Here is an 18,703-nt window from a genome sequence, read left to right on the forward strand (position 1 = left end):
AAAAAAAAAAAAAAAAAAAAAAAGCAAATATTGAATACCTTTATTTATTTACTTATTCGTGCTGCTTGCAATGCTATACTGTTTTGTCATCATGGAATGATCAATGAATGGTTCGCGCATCCACCTCACAGTTCTGATGTTAGAGGTTCAAATCTGGGCTGCGGCTTTCCTGCGCTTTGCATGTTCTCCACATACGCTGCTTTTCTCCAGGTACCCCATGTCCTTAGATGTCAGTGTGAATGCTTGCTTGTCTATACAGTACATGCAAGCCAGTGGTACTATGCCCCACCATGTGCCAGAAGTCAGCTGGAAGAGGTTCCGGCTCATCCATGAGCCATCGTAAGGATAAATGGTCGAGAAAATGGATGGATGGATCATGGATGGATTATGTCATTTTATGTCGCTCACCTCTTACCAGACGAATCCCACCGAGGAAAAACCTTGGGTAACATTCGACACCAGAGACTCTAAGATAAAATCTTCATGCCTTTTTATGCCTTGTATTTTGGAGGATCAATTATATTTTATTATGGACAGTTCTGCACAAACTTTTATGATTATTGTTGTTATTATGATTATTATCCTTATTTCCGTATATACAATACATATGGTGACTGAAGAATTCTCCTGACTTGCCCAAATTTCAACATTCATAATCTCATAATGATTTTTCACTGGAAAACAAATGAATTCGACAGTAATGTTGCTTAAAGAAAATATCCTTTATTGATATTTTGTAAGCAAGAAACTCCCACTAAGCCACAAAAGGCTGTGATCTTGAGAGCAAAACAATTCTAATTTGAAAGAAATGAAATACATTTTCCTGTATATTTTTCCCATCTTTGCCTTACAGCAGCAGTCATTTTCTTCACCATAAACACATTGAATACAGTTGAACAGGAGGAGTGGCAACTACTCTATTGACAAACACCGATCACTGTAATAAATACAAAGAAAACAAAACAAAATGGGCAAGTTAAATGTCATAAATAATATGTGAGTTGGTATACAGGTTGTAAAATGAACTCGATGAAGAGTTATTATCTACATTGACATTTTTGATTGATTGTATTTTGTACAGATAATTACGGTAGCTTGCATCTCCATAAGTGAACACGCTTTTAAATACAAAGATGTTTTGGGTTTTTTTTTAGTCAAAAACAAGAAAATAAAGTCGCTGCTCGTTTAGGAAAAAGAAATGTTCCATACAAACACATAATGCAGCAGAAGAACATTTACATACTGTAGGAGGTGGGTGCTGTTTCGGCACCACATTCTGCCATTTTGTCTTGACTGAACACCATTTAATTTGCTTGTTTGTTTTTTTTCTTCTACAACTTTAGTACTTGAAATGAGATTCGGATGGCTTTTAAACTCTTCTGTTCTCAACAAACATGCTCAGTGTATAAAGTCACACTTTCACATGTCAGCGGTGTATTACACACGATGCACCTCTTTGAATGGATTTCCTATGCGCGCACGTGTCTGTTGTGAGCATCAGGATTCAGTAGCGATGCTCCCCTCGTGTTATGTGCGAAGAGAACTCATATCGGTCTTGACTGCGATGGCCACAGAGATTGCATTCAAAGGGGTCTCTGAAGCCGTGGCAGCCCATGTGTATGGTGTACATGACGTGGTCCAGGAAGAGGACGCGACAATGTTCACACCTGTACGCCCGCACCTGCTCACCGTCTGCCGTCATCACCTTGAAGCCCTCCGACGCCATCTCCATGCTTGCCCGGATGGCCTCGTACTGTCGCTGCTGCTCCTCCTTCACGTGGGGCAGCGTGCCGTTCCGCACCCCCGAGGTGATGTGGTTGGTCAGATAGATGAGGCCGGAGGCCGCCCCGCCTGCCCGATCGCCACTGTTGCTCTCCGTGTCAGTGGAGTCTTGGCCGCTGTGGCTCGGAGAGCCATCCTTCTCGCTGGAGGCAGACTTGGACTTGGAGAGCAGAAGCAGGTTCTCAGCCGCACTGTCCTTGGCTGACAGGTTGTGGCCCATTCCCGATTGGGGATCCGGGGCCACTTTGTGCAGGGGGTAGACGGAGCCCATGCCCACGTCAGAAGACGACGCTGGGGAGGGCTGGACCAAGGGCCGGAGCGACTCTGCCCCCAAGTAGCTGATGGCACTGTTGATGGCCTGGTCGATGACGTGGGGCTGAATCAGCTCACCAGGTGCTCCATCGTAGGAAAGGTCTGACAGGCGCTTTTCACCTGAGGAAACACATCCATGTTGGTTGTCACAGATGCAAAAAATGATCACTTACATCCTGAGACAACAAATCTTGAGCTAAGTGCTGTTTTAGTTATTCTCTCAAATGACCATTCCAGACCACATTGCTAATTTTAGATAAAAGCACAGCAAACTTAAAAGTACTGAAATGGACACACCTTAAACAAGTAACAGGCCGATTTCTCATTGTGAAAATCAACCTTTTTCCACAAGAAGCGTAAGATCAGTATTTGTCAAGTTCAAACTCCTGTGAGACTCAGTCTGAGTCTGTTCTGTTCAATGTCTAAGCAAGCCGCCGGTCAGGAAAATAATTCTGAAATGATTGCTACCTTTTACAGCAAGCAACAGTTGAGCTTGATATAAGCTCCTTATCTGTAGGTTACTTCTAATCATCAAGCACATGAATTTATTCGAAAAAAAAAAGAATAGCAATTGCTAAACAATTTATTGACCTATCATGAGGCTACCTTTACTGCAAATGTATTGACATAAAGGAAGCAGATTTCAGCCCTTACCCACAAACTTCTGTGGCATAGTGCTCTTACGCTTAGCTACATTATTAGCTAGCCTGTCTAGCACCAAGGCTCTGTCAGATCCCGTCTGGTTTAAGTCTTCCCTCTGTTCATTCTGGCTGCTTTCTTCCTTTACTACTGGAAAGCAAGACAGAGAAGGAGGTTTTAGAGTCAAAATAGGTGCCGTTGGTTGAAAAGTGAGTACTAGTGTAGGAGGGCCTCTTTGTTTGTACAGTTTTTGTTTTCCGCTGACAAGAGCGCTATTTTGATGAATGTCCTTTTACATCTAGAACACAGGAAATCTATAGAGGTCTTAGTTTCAGCTCACGTTTACACATAGTCTGTGATGGGGATGGATGGATGCACAGGTTCAAGGTTCATCAGATGTCAAATACTCTTGCGTATAACCTATATGTATTAGTACAACCTGAACTATTGCTGCTTCTCAACTGTGGTGTGCTGATTAAATTAAGTAAAATAGGTCATGGATATTTGGGTGAAAGGGAACGCACACACGAGGCACCGACCTGTGTAGATGCTGTTCTGCAAGCCTATGCACTGAAGGTAGTTGTGACATCGCTCCTTGTGCTCCTCCAAAGAGCTGCGCTGCTTGTAACTCCGTCCACAGTAAGCACACTTGTGGGGTTTTCCAACTGCAAAACAACAACAAACAATCAACAACCACTGCAATAAAAATAAAGTGATTTTGAATCGACTTTCTAATTTTCTTGAGACAGTAGTATTGAGTTAAAAAGTCGAATTTTACTCATTGGGTGATTTTTATGAAGGGTCATTTTAAACCATTTATTGGAATATGTGTTTTATTCATGGGATGTTATGTCTACTGTCTTTTTCAGGTATCAAATGCTCAATCTTATTTCCATTCCAGGAAACCTTCAGTAGTCTAAATGGTGCACATTTTAAATTGTTTGCTTTAGTTTTTTGTTTGATTCGACAAGTCAAGTCAAAAATCATTTTAAATGCATGTAGACCATTAAACACATTTTATTTTCTTCATCTGTTCTTCTCTCTTTGGTACAATGTTGACCCAACACAGGTGTATTTTTCTATATTGCTTTTATGTTAAGCATAAATCACAGATTCAAATTTGTGGTGAGTGACAATAAATACACCCAAAATAATTTTTTAAAAAAATCAATCGGTCACATTCCATGTTTTATATTACAATGTCCCCTCACAACACACTTATTATGAAATTTACCCCAATAGGCTCAAATGTAAATGCATTACAGTACTGTCTCATGCTTGAGTAGTCTACCTGCTGAGCCATTGTGGTATTTGAGAACATTTTGAAGACATAGAAAGAAAGAAAGAAAGAAAGAAAGAAAGAAAGGTTACACTAGCATTTAATGAAAACTAAATATAGTTTGGCAGATTTTTGGGAAAAGTTTCAGTACTGCCTTATAAGGCTGAATATTGCATCTAAATGCGTTGACTCCTCTAAATGAGAATATTGGAATTTGGAAGCTGTATGATGTCAATGGTTTATAAAATTAAACAAAAACGTTCCCTTGACTCAAACAGAAACAAACAAAAAAAGCAAAATCAGATAAACGGATCATTTCGCAGTGATTTCTTAATTCTTTTACCAGCTCAATTCCTGCATTTCTTAAAGTAGCACCCATCCAGTATCGTCTGACGGAATTTTACGTAACTGACCAGAATGGGTCCGCAGGTGTCCGGTGAGAGCATCCCTCCTGCGACAGGCGTAGCTGCAAAGGTGACACTTGAAGGGTTTCTCTCCAGAGTGGAGCTTGATGTGACGCAGCAGGTTGCCTTTCTGGGTGAAAGAAGCACCGCACTGGCTGCACTGGAAAGGACGTTCTCCTGAGAGCAACGAAACAACACGCAAAATCATGTAAAGTGGCTGCTAAAACAACAAACACCAAAGTATTGACATGTATGTTTTTTATGACGTTTGCCCTGATCGCGAACCAAAAGTGTATGCCGCAGGAGCGGGAATCTGGGGTCATTTTGTGACATGCATCCGAGGAAAGAGAACAAGTGAGATAATGAAGCAGCTCAGGGGCAGTGTGTGTGTGTGTGTGGGGGGGGGGGGGGGGGGGGGGGGCGCACAGTGATGCTCCATCTCTCCATGCTCCCCCTGCCCCATCAACTCCTAGTGCTCTGATCGAACAAGAGCCTCTCAGACTCAGCCTGGCAGTTCCGTAATGCACCATTGCCTGGGTCAATTTGATCTGAAAATCTCATTTTTTCCTCTTCTTCGTCTCTAAAATAAGAGCAGCACATCACAATGCAAATTCAGCCTCATTTGAATAAAGTGAAGGAAACACTTTGTGTTGAGAGCCAGTCTTCCTGATCAGCGCTCCTGGAATAAACCAATATCCAGCCTCCTCGAGTGTTGTGGCATTCTATGAGAACCTTTTAATGTGGCTTTTTTTTTTTCGTAGCCTCCACCTCAATAAAATACGAGTCACCAGTGAAGCAGCAAAAATATAGAAAAGAGGAAATTCATTAAAAATGCATTTCAGGAGCAAAGACTCAACCACAGAATATTTTCTATTCAAATTGGCAGCACTTCATTATATCCTTTATTGTACTTTCATTTACATTAGTCAACTGTTCCGTTATTCCATTTTGAGTGTCATTAGTTTCTACAGCATGACAGTTAAGTGCCTTTTTCAAAAATGTTCCCCACCACTGGTTTGGGTTCGTTCTGTCAGAATATCAATTCACAATTTTTGAAAAACTTTTAATAGCTAGTTATATTTGTGACTGCACGGAGATCCTATTTAATTGCTCTCGGGAAACTTTTTTCTCAACTGGCAAGGTTTTTTTCTTTTTTTAGATAATCTTTGCTGCTTGATTGCTCAACAATGTGATAAGTTACTGTTTACTTGTCACGTGATGATACTCAGTTCTTTTTTTTTTTTTTTGAGCATGCTAATGGTGATTTTATACATGATAGGACAGATCTGCATGCACACACACAGCCAAACACAAGTATTACCGCAATAATGATTGTTGGTACAGAATGCACAAAGAGACTCAAGCCAAATTCTAGAGTGACTTTTATGCCAAAAAATAAGAAGACACCCGTTTTTGATGTCGCCATTTGTAAATCTAAGGAAGACTTGGAACTTGGAATCAGGGGACGGAGCCACTTTGCCGCCCCTCATCCATCCTCTCATGCTAACATTGAACATGGGTGCATATGGAGGGCATGATTTATTGCGGGTGGCTTACCAGTGTGGCTTCGCTTGTGCACCATCAACACATTGGGGCCAATACAAATTATCCCGCAGATATCGCACTTGAGCTTCCCGTTGGACAGCCGGATGCCGCCAGCCGAGGAGAAGACCTTGGCTTCGGGACTCGGCTGTGAGCCGTTCACCTTGGCCCCCGAGGCATCGATCATGCGCAAGTCTTCCGCGCACTCCTCCTCCTCCGTGCCATTCATGTCACAGGACAGCCCATTCTCCTCATCACTGCGAGCCTCAACTTTAATGTTGCAGGCTGGAAAAGAGGGCAGGGGGAGGGGAAGGGCCACGGTTTAGAAGAAGAGCAAGGTTCGGTCATGATGTTGTAGAGAACGAGATATGGGCAGACTATTAGTGTGATGTGTCATTAGTTCATGATACATTTGAAAAGCTAAAACTAACTTTTGTGACAATTTCACCTGGTCTGTGACCGTTCACTTTTTTTTTCTCTCTCTGTTATAAAGTCTGAATTCCGAAACAGTATCGATAGATGGAACAGTCACTCAAGTTGTGGACCACAGCATTGTCCAATGTAAGTGGGACTCCATTCCATTTTATTCTGCCAGGCCCCATATGGAATCAGATGTTCTCAGATCCCAATCAGGCCAAATGTGGATATGTGGTTAAAAGTGAATACGAATCAAATGTCAGTCTATGTAATTACATTATGAGTGGACATTTTGGATTTGTTTTGTCATTTCAAGCCAGCCATTATCTAATTACCGGTACATTGATTCATGTTGTACACAAAAACATGCCCCTCTACCCAAAAAAGACACCAGTAGTAAATCAGAACTATGACATAAATTTGGAGGTACAAATGTGATGCTCTTGAGCGCGGCGCCAAAGACACTGGAACTATGTCGTTCCTTATACCGGCAATGTATTGGAAGCATACAATTTGGAATGTATCAATGACAATAAATTACAAATTTCACTTAGTTTGTAGATTTGTCCTTACTAACTCTGGCAAAAAAAAATAATAATAATAATAAAAATATGATAGTAATGTATCAGAAGCTATTCTCACCCTAAAGCGCCTTGACCATTGAATTGGGAGGGCCAGTGATGCTATCAATTCCTCCCCACTTACTCTATGAGCTTAGTGGAGTCTGTCAGGCCAGACAGAACCGCACATTATTTTTAGTATGATGTTTCTTCCAAGTTGTCACCAATTCGGATCAAATCAAATCAAATGAAACTTTATTCGTATAGCACCTTTCATACCTAAAAATACAACCCAAAGTGCTTCACAAACGAACGAACAAACAAACCCTATCATCATCATCATCATCATCATCATCACAACAATTATAGTAAAACAACACAGCAAGCGAACAGATGTGAAAAAGACTTGTCCCTTCCGCCCCTATACTAAGACCTTCATATGCATTCGTATTACTGCACAAACATACACAAATGTATAAATACTAACTGCATGGTTCAGAAGTGAGGAACTCGGTGTGGCAAGGCCAGCGAACACTAGAGGTGCCACATCCCACAAGTGCAGCGAGCGCTGACCCAGAGACTCTGTCGACCCTGGTATACCGGGGTGGACTCCACATATTGTGCGGGCCCCCCTCCCCATGTGCACCTGCCTGTGTATCTCTCTCTCTCTCTCTCTCTCTCTCTCTCTCTCTCTCTCTCTCTCTCTCTCTCTTTAGATAGATAGATAGATAGATAGATAGATAGATAGATAGATAGATAGATAGATAGATAGATAGAAACATAGATAGATAGATAGATAGATAGATAGATAGATAGATAGATAGAAAATGTAAAGATGTAGAAATTAAGAAGACAAATGGATGTGGGCACTGATGATGTAAATGTAGCATAATGAAAAGATGCTAATCAGTGTATTTTGGGGGGAATAAATAGTTTCACCAGCAAAATGTGGCTCTTCACGTGTACAAAAAGAGTGCTGAGACAATGTGTCCTGCCTCAACACACAACGTAAACATGGTAAAAATGCAAAACAAACAAACAAACAAAAAAAAACCCAAAAAAGTTAGCTTATTTGGACATTTTAATTCAACATTTCGGAAGAGGCTTGCCTTGGGTCAGCTTCTAATTTGCCTGACGATGACCCTTATAACTGCTCTCCATTGACTTTCTTGAAAGTCCTATTTGTGTTTTGGTCTTGCTCTTAAATATTTATTCATTTAAGTGTGTGCTGCGCATAATCTTATACCTACTTAAAAAAGCTTTGTAATCAATTTCTTTTGCGACAAATAGTGTATTCAATATGTATTAGGCACCAAAATTGCTTTCTGACTGAAGTCTTTCTGTTGTTTTTGATTGTGTGAGTTTGTCTGAAGTTTGTCTGTTAATGACCCTTGTGATTGCTCTACATCAGGGGTGTCAAAGTCATTTTTGTCACGGGCCACATTGTAGTTATGGTTTCCCTTGGAGGGTCGTTATGAATTTTAGGAAACCATATAAATGTTTCATCACCTCCACATATTACATACACAGCGCACAACAAATTGATGGATAACCAGTTTCAAAATCAGAAGTCAAGAACAATGACTGTTATTGTGGATTACATATGACAATTTGAAATTTTGGTTCAGACTTTAGCAAGCATCATGGAACTTGACATGCTTGATTTGCTTTCGCGGGCCACGTAAAATGATGCGGCGGGCCAGATCTGGCCCCCGGGCCTTGACTTTGACACCTGTGCTCTACATTGACTGTTTTTTGTTATGTTTTTCTTGCTTTAAAATCTAGTTTATTTGTCTTAAACTGAAATTGCTACCTGCTTAGAACAAAAATTGTTTAAGACAAACAGTGTACAGTACTATCTTCATTTGGTATAGATAAGATTGCTTTACGAAGTTGTAAAAAGTTTGCATTGCACAGTCCAAACTTCTTTCATGACCAAAATACAGCATACACATTAAGACATTTTCCTCACTTAACACTCGTGATTTGGGCAATTCAACATTTGATTATGATCGTTCTTCACTGCGGCACGAAAGTAAAATGGTGATCTGCAGGTGGAAAAGACACACGCTGCGCGTTTGAGTATGTCAACGATGAGATCATCGCACACCATCATAGTTTGGTGAAACAAATGACAGCGAGATAAACAGGAAACAGAGACACAGGAAGTAGTGTGAAACGAAGGAGTACAGCGGTGACAGCGTATGATAAACGCCCGGGCACGTTCTTGTTGATTTTCATCCTTGTTTCAATCGGTCAGAATCTACAAATTAGTACATGGTGCGCGCGCGGTGATAACGAATTCTGAGAGCCATCCTTTTTATTTGACTTGTTGTGCTCCCAGAAAAGAGAGGTGCCTGCCCTTTTGCATATGAGCAACCTTCTCCTTCTTTCCCACCACAGGACTTTGTTAAGAGAATTGACAGACTGATCATGCAAGTGGCCCCGCGCTGCGGTTTGCGTGTCATGTTCACAGCCTGATTTCCCCACGCTTTCAAACCCTGTGCTTTTACAACCGAAGAGGAAGAAGTGGAAATCGTGAAACATTTTGGAATCCATGGAAAAGGGGAAGCTTCAGAAAGAGGGCCTGTCTAACTGAAATACCAAGAATTATGGAGAAGTGACAGAAAGGGAAGCATGGGAAAGGAATTGTCAAACATGTAACTGAAATAGGTTGACTTTTCTTTTTTTTCTCTCTCGCTCTCTCTCTCCCGTTTGCTTGATCCCCACATTTACAAAGAGAACGTGCATCGATATATCCAAATATTTTGTTGTCTGCATGGAAGGTTTTCTCATTGTATTTTGTCTTTTTTTTTTTTTTTTTTGAGTCAATAAGAAAAGACGAAAGTCACACAAAAGAAAAGGGGACGACTTCACACAATTACAAAAATGAAAACAAACATAAGGTTGTCCGGTAGCCATTACGTTTGGTCCTTTAAATAGCCTCCTGGTGTTGTTTTTACTTCTTGCAAAGGCAGTCGTGTTTTCTTTTGGTTTTCTTTTTTTTGTTTTTTTTGTGAGGGATTAAAACAAACCAAAAGCAGGCAAAATTAGCAGACACATTTAGACAGTGATATCCTGTTTTAGTCATAGCCCAAATGAAGCATTTCGACTCAGAGATTTAATTTTCACTTTCTCAAATAATTCAAGCAACAAGTGTCAGAATGTAAACGGATCCTTTCACAATCCCATCTGATTAATTAAAACCTCTATTAATGTTATTTTTCCGCACTGCTAATGTACTTCTATGGTCATTAACTAGATCATGAAATTAAATGGTTTCAAGGTTGCCGATGAGATTATCCTTTTATTGTCGATCCAACTGACTGCACACTGTATGATAATATTCCTTTCTTTCTTTCGCTTTCTTTTTTCTTTCTTTTTATTTCTTCAATGATAACACATTTTGAAAGTGCTGCATAAGCATGCATATGCAGACGTGACAGTGCTTCCGCGTTTGTCTGTAGCTGTCTGTTTTGCACAACTTGTTGAAATTGTAACACGATATACATTTAGTAACGTAATGCATTTTTTGGTTTCGTGTTCCACGCGGGTCTCCTGTAAATGTCCTTTAACACGTCCAATCATGTTTTCTTCATCTACTTGATGGGCAGCAATTAAAATCTTTGAACCATAAAAACACTTTTTCCAACAAAATTTCTTTCATGTTTTTGTGTTTGTCACAGTCCCGCGAGCCTCTCGTGTGACCATCCGGTTGAGCTCATTGGGACAGACAGAAGGGAACCGTGAACGTCAGACTGCACCCAACTGCTCAAGGACATGGGGAAGTTGCAAACGAAGTGGGAATAGGAAGCAGGCTTTTGACTTTACATCGAGGTTTGTCTCAGCCACATACTCTATCCTGATTTGCGTGTGTTGGGAAGCGAGCCCTTCGTAGACAAATAAACCACGCGGCAATAAAACGGTCGTGGGTCGGTGTGGATAAATGTTATCCTTGATTTGCAAACAAAGGAGAAGCAAGTCCTGTGGCAGAAGTAATTGGCACATTTTGGTGTTGATAGATAGCAGATATGGGAAGTTAGATAGCAAGTGTTCTTGTCTGCTGTGTGGAAACACACGCCGAGCCTGCCGGTGGTTCCTGTTACAAGGTTGAAACGTGTGTGCAAGGTTGTGGAACCATGTGTTCAACGACAGCACTAACACATCCAAAACACAAGCAGCCCACTTTTACCTTTCAACTTTTGTGCTTCCATGAAAATATTTCAACCACTCACTTAAACAACCCCAAGTGAGATCAATTCAAGAACCAACATTTAAAAGCAGCTTTTCAGTGTGACACAGTACAGTTGCAACGACAACAACAAAAAAGACACACCGAGAATGTCAATAAAAATTGAGCTCTCATAATTATCAAAACTATTAATATCACAAAGAAATTGGACTGTACTGCATAATAAAGGCCAACTTCTCTGATGATGCTTTCCCATTATGCTTCAGAGATTGATTTAACTTTTTTGGGCCACAAATTGAGATTGCTGTCAACAATCATGAAGCGCACAGTGGCCAGTTGCTTCTGAACCTGTATTACAATGATCATGTTTGCCTGCGTGACATCGACACAAAGATATAGGAGAAATGTATTTCCCCCCTGCCCCCACCCCTTCCGCTCTTGTATTTTGTCTGTAACGTTGTCGACACACAAACAAACGCATCCTTACATCGCTTTATAGAAACTTTTTAGGGAAGCAAGGGACATATAACAACCCCACATTCATATTCATTTGTGTCTTATTTGACATTGAGTCAAGCAGCCACCCGAGACTAGTTGTGCAGTAAAAATTGTGTGTGTGTGTGTGTGTGTGTGTGTGTGTGTGTGTGTGTGTGTGTGTGTGTGTGTGTGTGTGTGCGTGCGCGTGTGTGGGTGAGTGTGTGGGTGTGTGTGCGTGCGTGTCTGCAGGTGTGCAATGATTCTCTCAAACTTGTTGGCCTTGCTCCTGAACTCTTTATCTCCCAAAGTGTTGAAACTGCCTGACGGCAACTTGTTTCTGAGGAAACTCTCACACATCCTATTTCAGTTTCCTCTCGCTTTTCATGTCTGACTGCGTGGTGCTAATCTTTGCCGTTATCTGGATGAATGGAAAAAACACAGATAGGATCGAAGTTTGCTTTTTTTTTTTTTGCATGGCAACGACAACAAACTGCAGTTTTTGATTGAATGTACATCCTTTTCTACCGCTTATCCTGTCACGGGTGAGCTGGAGTGGAGACCCTGGACTGGCCAGTAATTACAAGTCAATCTACACTCACCCATGGGCAATATGTGTGACGGATTGCATAAATTCAATAAAGTCAATAATGTGCATTGTTAAAAGCTCCCCCCCAAAAAATCAATTTGAAACATTTGCTTAATATTGCAATTACATTTCAGGAGACTTGAGGTAAATATACGGCACAGATGGGAACTCCCTAGCATCCTTCGCTTCACCGTGATATTCCCTGGTTTGATGTCGACAGATTCAAATCAAGGCCACATTAGCTATTCCTTAAGATTTGGCTTATTAATTACATGCCATGGATCAGAAGATTTTTTTTTTTTTTGGAGACCTTTTTTCCAGTGACCTAAATGCATCCATTACGCTCTTTTTAGAGACTGTAAATGATCCAGGGTATCATAAGCTGCAAATATTTCTCACTTAATGTGCAAAAGGGTCATGTTGGAGGGGAAATTTTTTTTAAAGCTGACGTGAGTTTCACTTAACTGCTGCTTTGGGAGTCGTTATATTATGTTTGAATCTTCGGCACTCGTTGAAATATATGGACATTTTAATGAAGATATTTAAAATAATAAAAATGGACTATAAATCAATACGATATCCGGTACAATGAATTTACATGAGAAGACTTTGTCTTCACTAAACCTCGTTGCTTTTACTCAATAGGGTCACTGGTGAGTTGGATGTCATTTGCCTCTGGGTGGGTACACCCAAGGACTGGTCGCCAGCCAATCGTCGGACACATGGACAAATTACATTCTTGAATGACCCAAATCATGTTTTGGGGCCATAAGAGGAAGACGGAGCACCGGAAGAAATCCCACGTAAGCGCGGGGAGAGCATACGACCGCCAAACAGGAAGATGGGAGCTGAGATTTGGACCCTAACCTCGGACTGTTAGGCAGACATGCTAACCACTCGATCACCATGCTGCCAGAACTTCAATTAAGAAAACTGGACAAATCCTACGTACGCACGGTGAGAATGTGCAAACTGATGTCTCAGTAATACCTTTGTCCCCTCTGTTGTGCTGCTGGTGGGCAGAACCTGCTGACAGGTCCTCCGGGACAGCCATGGGCTCCTCTGCGTCCTCGGCCGTTTCGTTGGCAGGGGGGCTGTCTCGGCCTTCTGCGACACACATCAGAAAGCTCCCGTCACTCACCACGGAAGGAGCCCAAGCGCCTCTCTCAGAGGACGAAAATTACCTCCTGGTGGTTTAAAAGCTGTTGGTCGCACGTTAAAGCTCAATCACGCGGCAGTCTCTTACCTGGCATCGGGGCCATTTCCTGGGCCTCCTCCGTCTCCATGCGGTGCAAGTACTCTAACGGGGGACAGATTGCGATGTGAAAGTATGTACATTTAATCAAGAGTAGGCAGAGGAAACATTACACAAAGCCAGAGCGGGTTAAAGGGTGCAGTCTCGCTATGTCACCTCGGTGAGATCAATCTTGTCGCCGCACAGTCACACCGCTGTCGCCCACATTAGTTTGCAAAGAATTACAGACAATTTCATTACAAGTCTGAGATCAGAACATGGCCCGGCTTCAGCTGATGGGCCCGCCGACATAACGCGGGCTTGCCGGGGACAGCCTTTCAGACCACATTTGTTATTTATTGTTAATTTCCTGCCACGTAATCATCTAAAAAATGCGAAGTGACCGCGGCAAAATTAAGCAGAAAATTAACTGGCCTCAGGTCACTGAGGATGTGGTTGCTCGCCGTGCTCAGCTGATCAACGCTCATGTTCTCTCTAATTTACTGAGCATGCATGGCTGAGTCCGCAGCCTCGGTCGGCGCAGACTCAGTCACATTCGGAACCCGAAAGAGGAGCAAAAAGACGAGGCGAGGCGAGGCAAGGGTGTCAGCAATACTGACATCGCGGGAGTGGAATAGATTGCAATTGAGGGGAAGAAGTCAAGAGAGCAAATGTGACTGGAAGGTGGAGAACAAAGCCTTGAAATGCAAAGACGAACAGGATGGCGGATGGAGAAGTTCTCTTTCTCGCTTCTTTCGCAGCAAGAGAAGGCAACCGAGTCCAGAAGGCGCTCCTTCGGCCAGGGCTGAATATCTGAGGAGTCACCAGTGCTCGTGGCCCCATGAATAATGGATGGCCGTCAAGCCTGAAGCAGATGGGGCCGACAGCCTCGGCCTGGGCTCCGCCACTTCAAGAAGCCCTCGCTGGGGCCGCCGCCTGGTCCAAGCAGCCACACAGGGAGAAGTGAAGCTCCTGAAAATAGCGAAACAAGCCCAAGGGAGAAGGGGAACCTAGGCCTTCCTGTTTCACTAACAGATGGCTCCACACATTTGGAACAAATAGTGGGAAGCGACCAGGCTTGTGTGTCGCAACACAACAGTATTTTGCGGAGTCAAGTCAGGAGCTTGTGCAGACACCCGAGTTTTAAGAGAGGAAGGGGGGCAAAGGTCGCTGGTGCAGATGATTTACTGGGCATCGCGCAGGGTGTTGCGTGCGCCACCATTCTTCTGCATCTGGAGTTTGGAGGACGGGGAAAAGCCAGGGTATGTATTCTCTGGTGCCCTTTTTCTGGGCAGATGGTGCGAGGGGAATCACGGCTGTGTTGGTGGGGGCACGTTGACACTTTCAGCCAAAACCTACTTGCAAAGACGTCTGGAAAGTATGGTGCACGTTCAGTAGTCAGGAAGTCTGCGTGTGTGCGTGTGTGTGGGTGCGTGTGTGCATAGAGAGGCACTGGAAAAGTTTTGGTCTGAGTATCAGTGAGGAGAGGCAGGAAGAGGCTTGTGGGTTGACAGAGGGTTGCATGCGCCTATACGTGTTTATGCGCTGGTGGGGTTGGGGAGGGCGGGGGGGGGGCATCTTCTCATAGAGAGGTGCAAACAGCTACACCAGCAACAAGGGTGGAGATGAGAAAGAACGAAACCGTTAACAGATACTGAGGGCCACACCAGTGAATTCTGGATACCCGAAAAGAAGCTCACAAACAGGCGTGCGTGAGTGTGTGTGTGTGTGTGTGTGTGTGTGTGTGTGTGTGTGTGTGTGTGTGCGTGTGCGTGTGTGTGTGTGTGTGTGTGTGTGTGTTTCTATGATAGCAAATAAATTGCAAGCATTATTCTGTATCTACTCACCGGCAACAACATTAAAGGCACATCTGCACAATGTGTTGAAATTCAATACAAGAGCTGTATACAATAATTTCAGCTGATGTTCAAGTTCAACTTCTCCTGCATTTAATTATTTATTTATTTATCTATTTATTTATTTATTACAGTGGTGTGGAACTGCACTTTAGCATATCGAGAGGTATGCCGTAAATTGGGTAACTAGAATTTGAAACACCACTTTGCTCTTTTAAAGTACTGCAATCTACAACACCGTAATTACCGCACACATAGACACCTCTGTATGGTATATTTAAAAGTAAATATTAATTTTAAAAGTCACAATTCTTGGTACAGTTCTTATAATTTATCTTATTGAATTAAATCGGATGTACCAAACGATGCGTCGGAGACCCGGATCGTTGTATAAGTATCACTAGTAGAAATGATGAATGAAATTAAACAATAAGTAAAAATACACACACAAGCACACGCCCACTCAGTCGCATACACACACAGTCACCAATGCAATACTGTCAGCGCAGTAGATGAAATGAAACCATATTTCAATATTTAGACGTTTGAAGCATAAATAAAAATCAAGCAAAAAGACAAGTCATTTTAAAAAAATCAATTATAAAATTTGGAAAACAAATGAAAGGTTAGAATTTTTATATGATGAATCCATATTCTAATTATGTCATCGGTTAAACGAAAAGGCGATATTCATTTTTGAATTCATGCCGACACCATTTTTTTTTATTTCACAAAAGACAGACTTTATGTGATTTACAAAACACAGACTCAAATTTTAAATCATCCTAAAAATTGATCCTCTCCTAATGAAGCGCTCGCTTCTCTTAAAAAGTCGGGGAGTTGTATGTTACTAGCCCGTGTGCGAATGTGTTTCTGTAGAGCGTCACTACAGTAATTCATGAAATGTATGGATGATATCAGCGGGTAGACAGAGTTAGCAGATGTGTTCTTATGGGGCCCAGTGCGGGGGTGACAGGGGAGCAGAGGTGCACTCAAGAGAAGTTTCCTTCATTTGCATGTGACACACTTCACTAGTCTGCTATTCAGACAGTACAATCATTTTAATAACTGCCTGTCTTGTGTTGCCCGCTCCCCTCCTACTTCTCTTTCTTCTGACAGCACACACGACGCACACACTTGCGGCACTTCTGCTTCTATCGATCAAAAAAAAAGTCTTTTGTGCAGGTGTGTTTTCAAGTTTTAAATAGACGGAAAACTGAAATTATTTTTTGGGAAGTGTTGTTTTTTTTTTGTTTTGTTTTTCTTTTGTAAAATGTCAGATTTTTGCCAGAGTAATTTATAGGATTATTAACTTCCTTTTTGTGACTTGCTTTCACATCACCTAAAGAGAGTGCTCTTTAAAATAGGAATTAAAATGAAAGATATTGTCAAATTGATCCATAAAGTCATTATGAGTAAATTGCCATTGACCAGATATTTTTCAACACAGACTTCATCAGCTTCTAAAGTAAAAAAAGCAGAACGTGAAGTGTTCTTTCTTCATTGAAAAGAATTTAAAAACTTTGAACATTCTATAAATAATTCAAGTAATCCGACAAAAAGTACAATTGTGCACCAGTGTCTTCAACTTACAGCATTTCAACATTCTAATGAGAAGGTGAAACAAATTTAGACGTGCGGGAAGCCATCATATATGGATCATCTTTCAGAGTCACGGGAAGCCATACTGTTAGATTCTTACATTCGCACCTTCATAATGTACAAAAAGTTGCAAAGATAAGTATTGAACCGAACGCTCTGCGGTGGTACGGCACATCCATTGCAACAGGTGTTACAACACAAGGCGAAAAGCAGATGAAGATGTCTGAAAAAGCAATCAAATTTGGGAAAGATTAATGAAAATACAATTTCGCTTATTTTATTTTAATTTTTTTTAATGAGACATTTTGAAAACATGGATCCATATTTTTTTCCCGAAAACAAAAAGCCACATGGAAAATGGGAAATGCCCCAAACATTCCTCTAATGTCAATGTCTCTTGTGTAAGAAAAGTGTGTCACAAAAAAAAGGTTGTAATTTGCAGCGTTTAGTAAAATATCGCAAGTCGGCGCAACGTGGCGGCAGAGAAAAGCCCGCGGATGAGACGGGATGAAGACAAAGCACCTGCAGCCAAACTCTGCAGGAGGTTTTTCCAGCAGGTGCGCGCCCTCCCCAAAAAACCCTTTAAAAGGATCTGACCGTGCCCGTCTCAAGCTCTTGCCCCCGTGTCTTAGAGCCGCCAAGACTCTCACTGAGCTAAAGGTTAGTGGAAGCCACTTTACCTGCTATTCCTTGAGTTTGCAGTATGAAGTTCTTCCAACTGTCCCCGGCTCCATGTGTAGAAGGTCGCAGCGCTGCGGCCCCATGGAGCTGCGCCCTCAGTCCCTCCCCTCTCCACTGCACTTCCTCGTTCCAGCCCAACATGACTACACTGTCCTCGACTGAGGCATTTTGCTTGCTTTTATCCACAGGCCCGGCGTGTGGCGGGGCGTCTTGGCACTTGCTTTGTGCCGTGCCAATAAAAGCTGACACCCAGTAGACCATTACTGGCAGCCATGCATGAGATGGGATGAGGCGCGCGCAAGAAGAGTGGACCATTCATTGTTTATTTATTTCATTCTCACTGAGGATGCTGATGGAGGAGGGAGGGGAGCGAGCGGAGGGGCACCCCTCACTCGTATATTGGACGGCTCCCCTTCTGTCACCTATGGCACGCCGAGGCAGCCCATGAAATTAACACAACTTAGTTTCTTATCCGCGCCATGACTCGTCCTCTCCAATCTTTTTTATTTTTATTTTTTTCTTCCTCTTCTGTAGCAAGTCTCCTTCGTGGCAAAGCGACTTTTTCGACATCATCAAGTGCGCATATATCGGGACATGTATCAAAGGCTATTTAAGCATTTATTCAACATATCCAGTTTACCCTCCCGAATGACCCGAACTGACTAGTAGAAGAATGTCAGTTACTTCCAAGTAACTCTATGATATTTCTGCATACTAATAGGACAACTATGAGTTCATTTTGAGGCAAAAACTGTACGGGAAATGGCATCTATGCGCTATATGTTCACTGGTACAATTTCATGATGTCACGAGCAGTAGCGTAGCACATAGTTGCCAACTAGCACACAGCTTTGAGTAACTGGTAACATAGCTGTCCGAGTGTGACAAAGTCGTCCGAGAGTGTACAGAAATGTCGTACAGTAATTGGACATCCAGTGGTGGAAAAAAAAAACATTCCTGGTAAAACGCAACCATTCTACTTGTGCACTGAAATGTCCAACTGGTGTGGACATAGAGCGCACTTCTACATGGATCTTAAGATCGATATAAAGTATGTTGATTGCATTTTAAATTGGCTTTCCATAGACTTGTCGGCGATAAGATGCATGATTTTTTTTAATTTTTTTAATTACTTTTCTT

The 18,703-nt window shown here is 42.0% G+C and overlaps 1 protein-coding gene and 1 long non-coding RNA gene across 2 annotated transcripts; one reads left to right on the forward strand and one right to left on the reverse strand.

Annotated features, from left to right (window-relative positions):
* Positions 1-701: 701 nt before the first annotated feature.
* ikzf1 (IKAROS family zinc finger 1 (Ikaros)) lies at positions 702-17,898 on the reverse strand. Its single transcript, XM_019882166.1, has 8 exons — positions 17,563-17,898; positions 13,437-13,490; positions 13,181-13,297; positions 5,974-6,243; positions 4,426-4,593; positions 3,273-3,398; positions 2,749-2,883; positions 702-2,214 (listed from the first exon to the last, which is right to left on the reverse strand). The coding sequence occupies exons 1-8, from the start codon at positions 17,876-17,878 to the stop codon at positions 1,505-1,507; spliced, it is 1,896 nt and encodes a 631-aa protein (XP_019737725.1). The 5' UTR covers positions 17,879-17,898; the 3' UTR covers positions 702-1,504.
* LOC109523184 (uncharacterized) lies at positions 17,285-18,679 on the forward strand. Its single transcript, XR_002169713.1, has 2 exons — positions 17,285-17,542; positions 17,752-18,679. It is a non-coding gene; the product is annotated as an uncharacterized LOC109523184 (long non-coding RNA).
* Positions 18,680-18,703: the final 24 nt, after the last annotated feature.

This window comes from Hippocampus comes, unplaced genomic scaffold (assembly GCF_001891065.2).
Source record: "Hippocampus comes isolate QL1 unplaced genomic scaffold, H_comes_QL1_v1.1 scaffold36, whole genome shotgun sequence".
In the NCBI taxonomy this organism is placed as follows: domain Eukaryota; kingdom Metazoa; phylum Chordata; class Actinopteri; order Syngnathiformes; family Syngnathidae; genus Hippocampus; species Hippocampus comes.

Bases quoted from the DNA above. Each gene is read 5' to 3' on its own strand.
- ikzf1 (XM_019882166.1), bottom strand. From the start codon at position 17,878: ATGGTCCACTCTTCTTGCGCGCGCCTCATCCCATCTCATGCATGGCTG. The intron at 13,491-17,562 runs GTAAAGTGGCTT...GTCCCCCGTTAG, and splicing joins GCAAACTCAAGGAATAGCAG to AGTACTTGCACCGCATGGAG. The intron at 13,298-13,436 runs GTAAGAGACTGC...TGTGTGTCGCAG, and splicing joins GGAAATGGCCCCGATGCCAG to AAGGCCGAGACAGCCCCCCT.